This window comes from Megalops cyprinoides, chromosome 5, assembly GCF_013368585.1.
Source record: "Megalops cyprinoides isolate fMegCyp1 chromosome 5, fMegCyp1.pri, whole genome shotgun sequence".
Lineage (NCBI taxonomy): Eukaryota > Metazoa > Chordata > Actinopteri > Elopiformes > Megalopidae > Megalops > Megalops cyprinoides.
This window is the reverse complement of record NC_050587.1, coordinates 35,312,746-35,327,500: the sequence shown is the minus strand read 5'-3', so window position 1 is coordinate 35,327,500 and position 14,755 is coordinate 35,312,746. Positions and strand designations below refer to the sequence as shown.

General features: G+C 49.1%; 1 protein-coding gene across 2 annotated transcripts in view; it reads left to right on the top strand.

Moving 5' to 3' along the window:
* LOC118777518 (retinoic acid receptor RXR-alpha-A-like) overlaps positions 1–14,755 on the top strand; it is a 105,433-nt gene that overhangs the window by 70,540 nt on the left and 20,138 nt on the right. For both annotated transcript variants that reach the window (XM_036528536.1, XM_036528535.1), the window contains exon 3: positions 338–582. In XM_036528536.1, the coding sequence (XP_036384429.1) occupies positions 338–582 (245 nt within the window). The remainder of the gene's footprint in view (positions 1–337; positions 583–14,755) is intronic.

The window sequence follows — 14,755 nt, the reverse complement described above, 5'->3', positions numbered from 1 at the left end:
TTAAAAATGGGTTACTGTGTAAAATGCAAGTTGCCCTAGATATGTGTGTCAGCTCGGCAGAAGAGTAATTATTGATGTAAAATGCACGCCGATCAAGGGTAGTCCATTTCAGTTTATGTACAGAAAATCGTTAATAATGGAAAAATTCAAAATATGAAGTCTTTTAAAGCTGTCACATGTTATATTTTAACTTTTGTTGCATAGACAAGGGAAATGTTTCTACCTTTATTTTCAGTGTCATCTCTGCCTTTATTTACAGGGTGTCTCACACAAATTTAAAGGAAAGGTGAAAGTCGTTAGTGACTGTCGACTTAACGAACTCTCCCCTCCCCGGCAGAGTCCTCGGGCCAGGTGCCCAACTCACCCCTCGGCTCGCCCACGTCCCACCGGGGGATGCACCCGTCCCTGCTCAGCCCGTCCTCCATGGGCATGTCCGGCCCCCTGCACTCGCCCATCAGCACCCTCAGCTCGCCCATCAACGGCCTGGGCTCGCCCTTCTCTGTCATCAGCTCGCCCATGGGGCCCCACTCCATGTCGGTGCCCTCGCCCGGGATGGGCTATGGCCCCAGCATCAGCCCGCAGGTAAGCCCCCGTCCAGCCCCCTAGATAGCCACCGCTCTACCTCAACCCAACCCCACCCGGCCACTCTACCCTGTGTAACCCCCAAACAACCTCCAACCTTACGCCCCTGCAACCTAACCCAGCCCCTAAACAGCCTACACCCAACCCCACCCAAGCAAGCCCAGCCCCTAAACAGCCTACACCCAACCCCACCCAAGCAAGCCCAGCCCCTAAACAGCCTGCACCCAACCCCACCCAAGCAAGCCCAGCCCCTAAACAGCCTACACCCAACCCCACCCAAGCAAGCCCAGCCCCTAAACAGCCTATACCCAACCCCACCCAAGCAAGCCCAGCCCCTAAACAGCCTATACCCAACCCCACCCAAGCAAGCCCAGCCCCTAAACAGCTTACACCCAACCCCACCCCATCTCCAAAGAGGGACCTTGCCCTGCTGTGCTTCCTTGTGTGTTTCAGCATCTGTATTGCTTGCCTTCTCACCTCATTGTCTCCTTCTCCTCCCAAAGACCAGTCCTTCTCTCCTCCTCTCCCTCTCTCCTCACTCTCTCCCCTCTCCCTCTCTCTTTGTTATATAAATAGACACCTGACTCACTCGTTAAAAAAAGACTTACAATTAAGACATCAAAGCCACCCGTGCCCCAGTTTTCTCTTAGAAGTAGGCCTAAACACAGAGACGTTTCTAAGTTGGAGATGGTGCTTTTCTATGGCTCTAATGAGCATCGCTCCAAAGAGGAGGCAGCACTGAGATAGTGGCTAAGTGTGGTAGCGTGGATGAAGCCTTCAGAGGGCTTTGCGGGACAGACACGAGAGCATCATATCAGTATCGGTCAAAGTCTGGATTAATAGCGCTCTCCAGGCAGGCCGGGACACTTTCACTGCTAAAGAGTGGATTTCCCTCTTCCCTCTGTATGTGATTCCAGTTATTTGGGTCATGTGACAGCTTTAATCCCCATATTGTGACTCAGAGAGGGACAGGCGGAATGTTTGTTAGTGACCGTTGCTGTTGATTTTGTCCATTTCCACATTTAAATCATAGCGTGCGTGTAGAAAAATGTGTTGGGTAATACCGTATTAATATTTTTCTGGACAGCAGACCCTCAACACACCTCCTCCCACACTGTAATCATCCAAGGATTAGTAAAAGGAAAGAAATTTTAGCGCTGGGATTGATCACGTGGTCCGGAGTCTCTGTTTGTGGAGCTTGGGAAAGCGGCTGGTTAATTCAGTTGGAGCAGGTCTCGGCTGTAATTTATTTGAACAAAACGGCGGCTGCCCAGGCCTCAGCTCTGGAATCTGTCATCCCGAGAGCTGTCCGTCACACTGTCTGACCACACCCCCATGGCATCTCTGTGACGAGGGACAGCTGTGAAGCCAAGCCGCCCCCCCCACTGCCCCCCACCCCCCAGCAGCGAGTGACAGCAGAGTCCACAGCAGGTCCCTCAGCTTGCGGTAGGGGTCACCCCTCCTCACACAGGCTCTTTCCAGGCCCAACCGCTGCAGACGGGGAGCGGAGTCACGAGCCATTACACCGTCACTGGTCACGAAGGGGCATCTCAGGCGTAGGGCGGCAGTGTAGCATTGTGGTAAGGAGTAGGGCTCGTAATCGAAAGATTGCCGGTTCGATTCCGCATTAGGGCACTGCGGCTGTACCCTCGGGCATGATACTTAACCCACAATTGCTCCAGTAGATGTCCAGCCATATAAATGGATACAATTGTAACCCATGTAAGTCGCCCATACAAGAGCGCCTGCTAAATGACAGTAAAGTGATGTAATTCTCTGTCTCCCCTGCTCGCTCGCCGGTTGCCGTGGTTCTCGGGGTGCTGGGGTACCTCCCTCGTCGGGGGGGGGACGGGGAGGCGCGGGGTTAACGTGGCGCTCTGCTCCCGGAGTCACGAGGCGCGGGGTCCCTGATGGAAGGTGATTTGAGTCAGACGGCAGATGCCACTTGTGCTTAGGGCTCGGCTCACTGGCTGCTTTCAGACCCAGCCGGGCGGAACGGGGTCACAGCTCCTCCGCCCTCTGTCTTTAACCCCAGAGGCCCGGGCAGCCCCCCCACCTGTACCCCCAAATCACTCCACACGTACCCACACACATGCCTTCACACTCATACTCACACATATGCTAACACACACTCATACCCACATACCCACACACTCGCATTCACACTCACACTCATACATATTCTAACACACACACACACATACCCACACACACGCCTTCACACTCACACTCACACATATGCTAACAGACACACATACCCACAAACACATATACTCACACTCACACATATGCTAACACACACATACTCACTCAACCACATATTCATACATAAATATATACTCAAAATTACTCATATGCTAACAGATACATACGCTCATACGCACACATACATTCACACATACACATACACACACGTGCTCACAAACACAGATACTCGCACACACGAATATGTTAAAACGCACATACCAACACACTCGTGTACTCACGCTCGTACATATGCTAACGTGCACACTCACCAATACACGCACACGCACACGCACTCACATACACAGATGCTAACACATTCACAGATACACACACACGGAATACAATCCCAAGCACAGGTATGTATGCGGACCTGAACAAACACCTGCACGCACGCTCACACTCATTAACATTGTTTCCCACACCACACCACACCACACCGTTCAGACACATTTAACCCCTGTGTCTGTCATCTCCTCACTCAGTAGCCCAAAGCTTCACATACACACGTCCCAAACCGAGGCTGTTACCACCACTGTTACTATCAGGGATCTGAGTGACAGACGGCATCACTGATCCTTCCCCGGCGTTTCCTCCTCCTGTCACGTGAGGAGATGGAGAGGTGGCCACCAGGAGCTTTACAGTACGGCACATACCCCCATCCTCTCCCATTCAAGGCCGGACACTGCAGAGAGAGAGAGCGCGGCATCTCCGGACGCGCTGAGTTTTCGGACCGTCGGCTCCTCTCTCGCCCGTTAATAACTGGCGTGACGGGTATTACCACCCACACTCAGCGGCCTAGGCCGCTGCGCCGGACTCCCAGCCCAGACCACATCAGCTCACTGCTGCGCCCAGCCGTCACACGGTGCCGTTCTCACAGCAGGGCATTGTGGGTAATTGGGAGATTTAACACAAAGCCACCGAGCCGCGGGGCCGGGGGGCAGAGGGGGGGGACTGCCCGTCCACAGGGCCCTTTTTAACGAGGTTCCTCTCAGACATTGGCTAATTTAGCCGGACCCCGGTGTTTAGACTGAGGCTAGCGCGCTAATGCTGCTGTTTGTACTCTGCGTTTTGTCTCAGATTATAGCAGCATCTGCTCCTTTAAAAAGGCCCACACATGGCGCCTGCAAACATTTCCTGAGTACATTTCTTTTTTTTTTCTTCTTTTGAGCGAGTCCGATTTTTTTTTTACTTTCTCAATTCTGTTTTTTTTTTTTTTTCTCCCTGAAAGCCGTTCGCTGTATTATTCCTCTCTGTTTTTTTTTTTTCTCTCCCTCTTCTGGAATGTTCCCTGAAACGTCTCTCGGGGAGTTTGGTCTGAGCGGGCGCCAGGCCGCAGCTATCCCGCTCAGGATTAATGCCGTTATTTCATATCCCAGCGCTGGCCTGTGAGAGGCTCGCAAATCGCCCCGTCGTCAGTGCCGAAAACCTAAGAGCATCTGTAAAAGATTACCGAGGGCTGGAACTCATTTTGCGCTCCCAGTGACAATCGAGGAGGCCGTCTGGTGCTGTTCTGGTACATAGGATCGTTTTATTTATTTATTTATTTGTTTGTTTGACCAGAATTCTACCGGGAGAGGTGGAGGGGGGAGAGACATCTACAGCCCCCTTGTTCATTTTGGCTTCGGCGGACTCCAGCATCCAGCCACTGTTTGTAGTTTCAGGTGGGAGGAAAAACACAGGCGCACATAAAGCTTGTGTTATTAGAGTTTAGAGAAAAGTGTGCCCTGATGTAAAAAATGTGTACCGGCTGGAGCCGGAGAGTGGGAGAGCAGGAGAGCTTGAGAGCGGGAGCCAGTCGCGTAAAGTTTGATATATGATGTCATGTCCATTACGGCTTATTTCCTCCGCCAGGTCCCCAGGAGACCAGAGCCCGTTCGGGGCCTCCTGTGGAGAGAGATTTAAAAGGCACCCGGGGTGGCAGTATGAGCAAATAAAACTCGGTGAAAGCGTTCAGTCGAACGGGCAAGGCGTTCGTAAACGAGCGGTGTGAGGGCCGGGGACTTCGTGTGTGCTCGATGTGTCCAACAGAACACTCTCCCCGGAGGTCAATTTCAAACTCCTACTGACTTTTCATCTAGAATGTGAAGCACTTTTTCCGGAATATGAAGTTCTGTTCAGAAACGCATACTGAATAATAATCAAAAGGTAAACTACTGGTTATGGCTCAGAGAACAGTACCCTCAGTGCCCTTCCTGTAATAAAGGAATAAAGATCTCAGGGCCTGGAAAAAGCCACATGAGATAGATAGAATGAGATCTCGTGCACATATCACAGAGAGAAAGGGGGTTCCCTGGTGCCCCAGTCTGGCCGCCTGCTCATCCCACAGTTTAATTGGCCAAATAAATCCCTTCCTCTCCACTTTGCATGATGTGTGGTGAGCGTTGTGGGTGCCATGTATCACCAAGGCGGGAGCTCCACCTCACTGTAAAGCACTCTGAGATCCATGAAAGGCACCATTTAAACGCCTCCCATTATTGGAGTCATTATGACATCGTGTGCCGAATGGACAGATGTGTCCCACTTGGTGACAGAGAACGAGGCCAAATGGTTTGTATGGAGGGTCATCCCTCAGGGGAGGCAAAGTTAACCGATGCTTTCTCCCTCCTTACTCGCTGTGTAAACTAACAGGGGATTCATTTTTCAGATCTCACCCCATCGGTTTCACCCAAACCTGTTCCGTTGACTTTGTTTCCCTGTCCCTGAATTACACCTGGTTTTTGGTCAGGTGAGTGGGTCTCTGTGAAAGCAGACCAGGTCTGGCCTCTACGCCAGGTGTTCCTCTTTGAAGTCCACTCAGACCTAACATCACTCACTCTTATCCTGTCACTGTTTTCAGTCAGGAATGCGCAAGCACTTGTCTAGTGATTTATATCACCTGCAATGTATGTTCAAACATTTTTTTCAACAAATTCTGTCAAAAATGACTGAACTACCAGATTAGAAAACCTCCGGAGAAGCGCTGCAGGGAATTTTTTTGCCATCTCCACGCATTGTTTTGCCCGCTTTTTTGATCCTTTCTAGCACCGTGAGGTATTCTCTTTTTGACGTAATATGATAAATTAAAACTTAATGAAAGCGCTCGGATATTGAAAAGAGCTCCACCAGTAAAAACACAGAAGTGGTAATAAGGGTTTACTGCCAAGTGGTGTGTCACACAGGCAGAAATCAGTGTCCATTAAATCCAGCTGGAGCCAGGGCTGTGGTGAGGGGGGAGGCAGCGTCCCCCACCTTCTCTTCCCTTTTATGTTTCCCTAATTTGGCCACTTAAGGGAGTCCACACATATTTTAAACCTGGGGATGGGGCCTTTTGGGTCCAATCTCGAGCCGCCCAAATGGGCCGGGAGCAGCAGGTCCATCTCTCCGCCAGGCTCATTACGAGCAGCAGAGCGGACGACCTCCGACCCCTGCCGTGGCACCTGTGAACTTGGTCAACCACATGGCCGCCGGAGTCTCTATTATTCACCCAAATGAGCTTAGCAGGTCTCCGCTGGGGTGGGGGTTTCAGTGAAGGCGGGGTTTGAGGGGGGTAGGAGCTACAGCCATGGCGAAACCATGTGTTGGGCGTCAAAAGTAAATCATAAAATTGCACCAAATGGGTTCCCTTGTGTTCACTCTTCTGGTTCTAGAATATTCTAAGAGCACCATAGCCTGAAAAAAAAAACTGCCAGACTCGCAGCAGGCCTGAGGAGCCAGACGAGCTAGTAAAATGTGGTCTGGGTTTCGAACGTTGGTTCCTTCCCTCTGAAGGGAGGCATAAAGTCGCGTTTTTTCCCGCGGGGAAGAGGCCGGAGCGAGGTCTGTACACGAGCCCCTCCTGAACAGGGAGACGTTAGCTCAAACGAGCTCTCTGCAAGCAGAAGGGAAACAGGAGAGGCTGCTGGGAACAGACCGTAACCTTCAGTCTGACTGTTTCAGAGGAGACTCCAGAGAGGCTGGTGGGAACAGACTGTAGCCTTCAGTCTGACTGTTTCAAACAGGCTTAATTAAGAAAACCTGGCTGTTTTTGTTATTTCATATTCTGATGTGATCTGGGGGTTTGCGGGGAAGAAAGAAGGAGAGGGGGGGGGAAAAAGGAAGAAAGGAACAAAAGCAAGCTGGCTGATCGCGTTTCAGAAAGATTCTTTGAGAATTCCACTGTTCACTCAGATAGTTAACCCTGGAAGCGCCAATCATTCTCACTGCAGAAAGCCCCGCTGAAAAGTTAGACGTTCAAACATCGTTGGCCCGGGAGGTCTCGAGACTTCGCTGATGACTTTACCCGTACAACGTAGATTAAAACAGTAGCCTCCATCAGAGAAGTATCAACACAACTTTCTCATGTGCTGGAAATGACACGTGGGTTATTCAAAAGCATAAGCAAAGATTTTGTTGCTGTTTAAAATATAGAACTAGTTTGCCAACACATTATTATTCATTAACTGGTGATTTTTGCTAAAAAATATCTGCATAATCTGTAAAAGCCAACTGCAGGTCCATAAAAGCACTTAAGAGATGGCAGTGTAGCATAGTGGTTAAGGAGCATGGCTCATAACTGAAAGGTTGCCAGTTCGATTCCCTGCCGGGGCACTGCTGTTGTAACCCACAGTTGCCTCAGTAAAATATCCAGCTGTATATATGGATAACATAAATGAATAAATAAATAAACTGTAACTGATGTAAGGATAAGAGTGTTTGCTAAATGCCAATAATGTAAAGTAATGTAAAAGCCTAACTGTAGTAAATATTGGATATGGTGTGGCCTGCATGCATCGTACCAACACAAATATTAAATCATATAGTGATACTTTGCTGAAGCCTGTTTATTTCTTAATTTAGAAGAAAAGCTTACGACAGTCTCCTTTGGCTTTTAGCGTATCGGGTGTGAGCGCCTCCGACTTCCTGCTCTGGACATGTGAGTAAATGGGGACATCTTTAGAGGTGCATTTAGGGATATTTTAGCGGTGGAATGCGTGGTGCTGACTAGGTCTGCAGCTGACTTTAAGTGCTGACCCGCTGCTGAGAAATGCTACACGAGTCTGGCTTTCCATCAAGGTGAAACCTGCACACTCAGCGTGCTGTCTGGTGCCCACCGGGGATGAGGTCCTGTTTGTGATGAAAAACAACTTTTTTAAAATGTAATATTCTGGTTACGTGTGTCCCTGGTGCCTTGAGTCCCCCGCTGGAAACTGGCTATGTGAATCATGAGCCGATAATCCGATAATCATTACATGTAAGAGGGTTTCTTTTTTTCCCTGTTTGACGAAAAAGGAATGATACCCACATTGGACACTGAGATTTTGGTATGTTTCCTGCTGTGTTTTCCCCGTCCGTCTGTCCATCTGGGTGTGTCTGCAGGCTGTGATGCAGAATTAACCCTTTACTTTACTAGGCTGAACAGTTGAGGCCAGGTTTGGTGTAACCTCAGTATGCATTGTAACTCGAGTGTGACCTTTGGTTTGTAATAGCGTACCACATGTTTGGCTGTCTCTGAAATTAACGGGAAAGGTTCTGAAAGAGACATTCAGATGTAACTGTGCTGAGAGTAAAAAAGGCCAGACACTTTGCAGTTCATTAGCATCTGGTCCTTAGCGTGTTCACCAGCCCACAGATGGATAAAATGCCATGCGCTTTTCAGGAGGTGGCTCATGTCTGGGGTTAGCAATTTTGCCTCCTAAATGAACGCAGGAAAGCTGCTAATAGCACACGGTTTTTAATGGGATTTGCTGGCGGTTTAAGTGCTTTTGATGTCACTCCAGCAAAGACCGCGGTGAATTTTGCCGGGGCTGGTTTGTTTGAATTGTTGAGCAGTGAATTGTGGGTTCTGCGGCTGCTCTCCCACACCCAGCTGGATTTCCCCCTCTCTGCGTCACATGACCCAATGCCCCCTCTGCACAACAATCGCCTCCTCCAGCTGCACTCTCTCATTGGCAGGGCCTGTTTTAGCACGTCTTTAACGCTCCCCATCTGGGAACGCGCGGAGATCCCGACAGGGAGCTAAACTCTCTACAGCCCTAAATCCTCTGCCTCGCTGAGTCTGACCGCAGAATGAACGATGGAGGCCGATGTTTCGCCTCTGGTGTGAAGGAACAGACCGCCATCCGCCCCGGTCGTGTGGTCATCGTCAAGAGCAGCGGGCGTGAGGACGGAGGAGGATCGCGCAGGGCGGAGTGAGGAGGGTGAAGTGGGAGGAACGGAACTGTACGGATCCGAACAGAACTGAGCAGAACTGGGGCACAGTCCCGTGATCCAGCAAGTGGCAGAAAGCCGAACTGATGTTCTTTTTGACAATGAGGGCGTCCAGGACGGGCTAAGTGATAGTTACAACCCAAATCAAAGGTGCAGGGTTCAGTAGGAAGGGGTTGAGTAGGTGTGTGTTGTCATGTCAACCTGGCAGATGGAGAATGTTCAGAGTTGTAGTACAGGTCTGTTTGTGTGTGTGTGTGTGTGTGTGTGTGTGTGTGTGTGTGTCTGTGTGCAGATGTGTGTGCATGATATCCAGCCACTGTTAATCCTAAACAGTTATTCCTGGGATTATTAACTACTTAGGCTTCCCATGATACATCTGGGGGCCTAGGTCACTGGCATGCATCATTGTCTTGGAAAAGAAAAACGAATGAACTCCGCTATTGTCTTGGACCTGAGAAAACTCCTTTAGCAGCATTCATGCTGCTTCACATTGTCCTCTCACAATAGACACCTCTCACCAAAGGGAACTTGGAGAGTAGGCCTGCATTAAGCAGGAGCTTGGCTCGGGGGTGTCAAGGGGTCAAAGTGCGGCCGGGTTATCAGATTGGGAAGTCACTCCACACCGTCTCTGCGGTGCCTCGGGGGCAGCACTGATGACCTCCATCAGATAGAGAAGCCCCGGTGTCAGCATCCAATTCTACAGCACAAGAGGAGCTGACAGATGCCAGTCTCTGCAAAAGTAATGAGCTGCACCTTGTTCCTGTCTCGGAGGGCTTGGCAGCGCTTTATCTGAAGCGCATCTTAAGCAGAGGCGTTTGTCAGCGCCGGCTTAACAGCGTGTCAGGTTTTATGTATCGTTATGGAGGCTTTGTGTCAGCTCTACGCAGGCTTAATAACATGCACGTCTAATAAAATGGTGAAAAATACTCCAGTAAAAAAAATTAATTCACGTCTCAGTAGTGTGGAGTAGGAAGGGCACAGCAGTCATGAGGGTCATGAGTTTGAATCCTGTGTGGACACAGGTAAGAGCATAAGAACATTGTGCAAACCGTTGGCAATTAACCTCATGCTAGCTCATCGCTATGCCAGTATCTCAAAGAGTGGCAGTACTTTTATTTCATACTTCGTATATCAGACATTAAAAATTATTACAACAGTAACAAATGTAGAAAGATGTGGCAAATGAAAATTAGATTTCAAAGGGTTTATGACTCTTGATAAGGGCCTGTCCCTGCAGTCTGCTCCACCCCGAACACAGAGCCCTGGAAGAGACTGGGGCAGGCCTCTCAGGACCCAGGGACGAGAACACGGCAAAAGCTTTTCTCGTCATCATCTCTCAGCCTCCTCTGTAGATGTGCCTGTTGCTGGTCCCTCCAGGCTTTGCTCAGACTGTTTGACTTTGCAGTCAGCACCCCCCCCCCCCCAATATAAGACCCCCACCCCCTCTTTCCCAAAGCCGTCACCCCACAGGAGTTGACTGTTTTTCCCAGAGATGCAGATGGAAGCTGGCTGACCTGCCTCTCCGAGGCCCGCAGCTGGCGAAGACAGCGGCTCAGAATGAAAGCGGGGATGTGTGTAAAGGGCTGCCAAATTCGAGATGTGGGGTCGAGAAGGGGGGGGTTGAGGAACGCACGCGGCTCTTGAAGACTGCGCCAGGGGTCCTCAGAGCGTTGCGCAATCTCACATGTGCGCCCGTAAAAGCCGAAACGCCGGCCCCCCCGCCCCCCCCCCCCCCCGCCCCACGGAGCACGACAGAGCGTTCTTTCCCTCAGAACCCCAGCCAGGGGCGTGAATACAATGCGCCTGCTTTCGCCATCACTGCGTTGCGGTGGGAACAAGCGATCATGCCGTGCCGTTAGCAGGGGGAGATCACGGAGAGGGAGCCAGCTCAACACCATTTTCGTGACCTTTTGATGGGTGTTGTTTTACTTCCTGTTTGGCCCTCCCCCTCCCGCTGCCATTTTTTTTCACGATTTGCAATCTTGTCACTAGTGGCTCCTGCTCTTTCCCACTCGAGGCACTATCGCCCCCCCCCACCCCACCCCAGCCCTACACCCCCCCCCTTTTCTTCAGCCCTCAGCAGAAGCCCGGGAGAGGGGTGAATGCCGTGCCCCGACACCCGATTCGGGAAACCAGCACATAACTGGGGGAGAACGATTCTATTTCCAGGCACGGGCTTGAGCTCCGCTAATCTAACCCCATTCCGGCAACCCAAATGGAGACAGAGTCCCGCCCGTGGAAAGTGTCCCGGGACAGATTGAGTTGCAGGTTCACTGAAAATAGACGGAGAGAGGATGGGTCCTCTCTCCGTGGGGCTGGGGTCCCATTCGATAAAGGCCATCTTGCTCGTGGAAAATCCGGCTCTCAGAGGCGTGTCGTTGCAAGAATCTCTGCATAAAACAGGCATTCTGCAGGAGGTAGGACTGTCTTGTGTGTGTGTGTGTGTGTGTGTGTGTGTGTGGCACTTACTTTTTGAGACAGTGTTTCTCCTCATAAATCTTGACTAGGCTTCACAAAATAATATGCCACAGTTATGCCAAATTACATTACATTTTCACCAGCTCCTAGTGTTTGTTTTAAGTGAAGTACAATAAGTTGTATTGTTCAGCTTCATACGACTTTGAGTGGCTGCTGTACTACTAAAGTTTACGACCATATCTAACAAAAAAATCATATCTTCAGGTTGCTCCCATAAAGAAATGCAACAGACTTTAGCCGTTTAATCTTATCGGTACAAAGGACCTGCAGAGTTTTAGTGCATTATCTGAAGAGACAGGATTATTCTTGACATTGGGATTTGGCTATATTTAATTATGAGTCATTTTAGACTTTTTATTGTTGTATATCCTCTACACTGCTGCAATCCATGTATGTGTTACAGCTTCAGGAATGTAGCAGAACCGTCGGCTCATCTTCATTGGGGCAGTAGGCAGTATGTGTGTAGGCGTGTGTGTGTGTGTGTGTGTGTGTGTGTGTGTGTGTGTGTGTGTGTGTGTATGCAGGCATGTGTGTGTGTGTGTGTGTGTGTGTGAACAATCATCAGCCAGTGTGAAGGTGTGTGTGAGACCACACGCATGGGTGTGTGTAAACATGCGTACATTGCTCAGTGTGTATTTATGTGTCCTTGCCAGCTTGAAAAGTTAAGATGAAATGATTGAATTAAATTACTCAGAATTAGATATAAACATGTTATGTGTGTTACCAAGAGGATTGGGATTCAACATTATCACTGAATTCCCAGGAAAACTGAGAGCTGCAGCTCCTGGCAGTCCACCCTCCTGACTTTCTCGTGTTGTTTTTTACTGTGGAATTTAGAAAAGTAGTGGTTTGGGGAAACTTAAACCATATAATACCACAAATATCAATTTTAAAGAAAATATCCCCCAAATACATTCCAGCTGGAACAGACTGAAAAATGCATCCAGTATAAGACAGACCAGACATTACCAGCCAATTTCTCAGGCGGGGGATGGAGACCAGACCTTACTAGATGATCCTGTGGGATGGGGCTCTACAGTATGATTCTTTATGACCCTGATACTCAAGTAAACTGTTCACAGCCTTTTTTGGGATCCATTGTAGGCTAAAATAAGAACTAATTATCACAAAATTTAGGGGAAACAAACATATACAACACTATTTGTAAAAATAATAATAATAACAGAACAAAAATACATTTGGAAAGTTAGTTTAAATTTTGTCTTAAGACTGCCTTGGTACCTACTCATGCACTCAGCATATAGTATTGACAGTGTTACTCGTTGACTTGTTGACTCTTACAATTTGATGTAAGAGTTAAATTAATACAGAATGTTTGAAAGGTGAATATGTAATTTATTATAGTATGACATATAATGTATACATAGCTGTAATGTATACATAGTATACATGCTCTCTTAATTTCATCCCACTACTTCATTACCCAGTTTAGACGTGTCTGGGACCCGCTGAAGTAGCCATGCTGCACAGGACAGCTCAGTGGAAGAACATGTAGTGTTTCTGCCTGTATCTCACAGCACCTCAGTCTGACGGTTTTTCTGTCAAAATAGCAGACAGCTTGCTAATTGCAAGAAGTGTTCGGGTTTTTAAATTTAGAACTTCAGTAAATTTAGAGCCCTTTTTTTAAGTGGCCCGCATTACGTCTATCAGACATTCAAATGATTCTTGCTGCAATGAGACATCATCTGCTGTAAAATTTCGTTTTGTTTCGCTTTCATGTTTTAATGTGTTCCGTGCATGTATACACATACCAAACTATCCCCTACATTGGCTCTCTTTCGTACCTGAAAAGACGCTGGGAGGATTCGAACCTCGCCCTCCCTTTGAGATGCGTACTCTATAAAGGAAGCTTGGCATTTCGCCTTAAGCATCTATTTTTGAGGGCTGCAATAGTCCCACAGACATGGCTGATTCGATATTCTCATTAAGGCAATTTGGGTCAGGTGTGCTTACATGGCTGACTGTCTGCTACAGATCTAAGATCCTTTCTCTCTCTCTGCCCCTCTCTCTCTCTGTCTATCTCTTACTCTCTCTGTCTCTCTCTCTATCTCTCTCTCTGTCTCTCTCTCTCTATCTCTCTCTCTCTCTCTCTCTCTCTCTGTCTCTACCTGTGGGGCAGCATCTCCGTGGCAATAAGAGTCACACGGCACTCCTCGCACCAGACTGACGCAAACAGACGCTCTAAATTTAGTCAGTCTGTGCTGTCTTTGTGCTGCGCGGTGGTTAGGCGGGGACACGGCGAACACAGCCTCGGTGCGGGGCCACTGCACAGGGGCCGTGCCGGGTCAGCGAATCGCCCCGGCGGCCAAACCGGGAGCATTCATCTCCGCTCAAACGCGTCCGAAAATAGCAGCGCGGCGGAGGCCGAGACCACGCCGCCGCTCGTAACAGAGGCACAAAGAAAGGGACGTCAGAGTGGAGTCAGCCGAAGGGGCCGTCTGCCGGGATGGGGGCGGTGAAAGGACAAGGGGACACCCGAACGGAAGGATGTCCTTGCGCAGCCCACGTCGTTCGAAAAGAACCCAGGGGGCTCAGTCCGATTTGGGGGTTCCGATTCTGAAACGGCCCACCTGATTCTGCAGGATAATTGGTTCTGAATCTAAACTGCTGTTGCACAAGGCAAATTTTCCCCCTTTTTCATCGTCTCAACTCAGTGAAAGCCTCTCTCTGAACTGTGTGTTAAGACCCGGATTGAGAGATTCCCATTGGCCGACGGAGTTTTGCTGCAGGGCTGAGCAACCTCCCGTATGTGCTGTTGCCGTGGCAGCCATTGACGAGTGGTTGGAGGCGTGTCTTCTTTTCTTTTTTTTTGCGATGAGTAACACGGTGACATAACAGTTCCACGCGAGGGTGCGAATTCACACTGTTAGAGGTGTGTCTGTCTGCCGGGAAATGCATTCCTTCCTTTGTTGAGCCAGAGACGTCTCATGGTCTCACTTTAGCCCTGTAATCAGATCCTTTGTTTAGATGGCCGCAGGGTTAATGTCTCCCCCCCTTTTTTCGGTAACACTTGATGTGATTTTGAGGCTCGCCTTTAAAATTCAAAACATGCATGAGGGGCTTCAAATTTCAAAATGTTTGCGTTCCTGAAACCTTATTTTAAGATATGATTAGAAGGGCGCCGTAAGAACATAGAGGAAGTTAAGGGAAACTGTTGCTTAACAAGTTGAATCGCTTGCAGGGGCCTTCTGTGTTTTCCTGTCTCGTATTTAAGCTGTGCAAAGGTTTTAGCATTAGATAACACACGTGGCAAACCCTTACA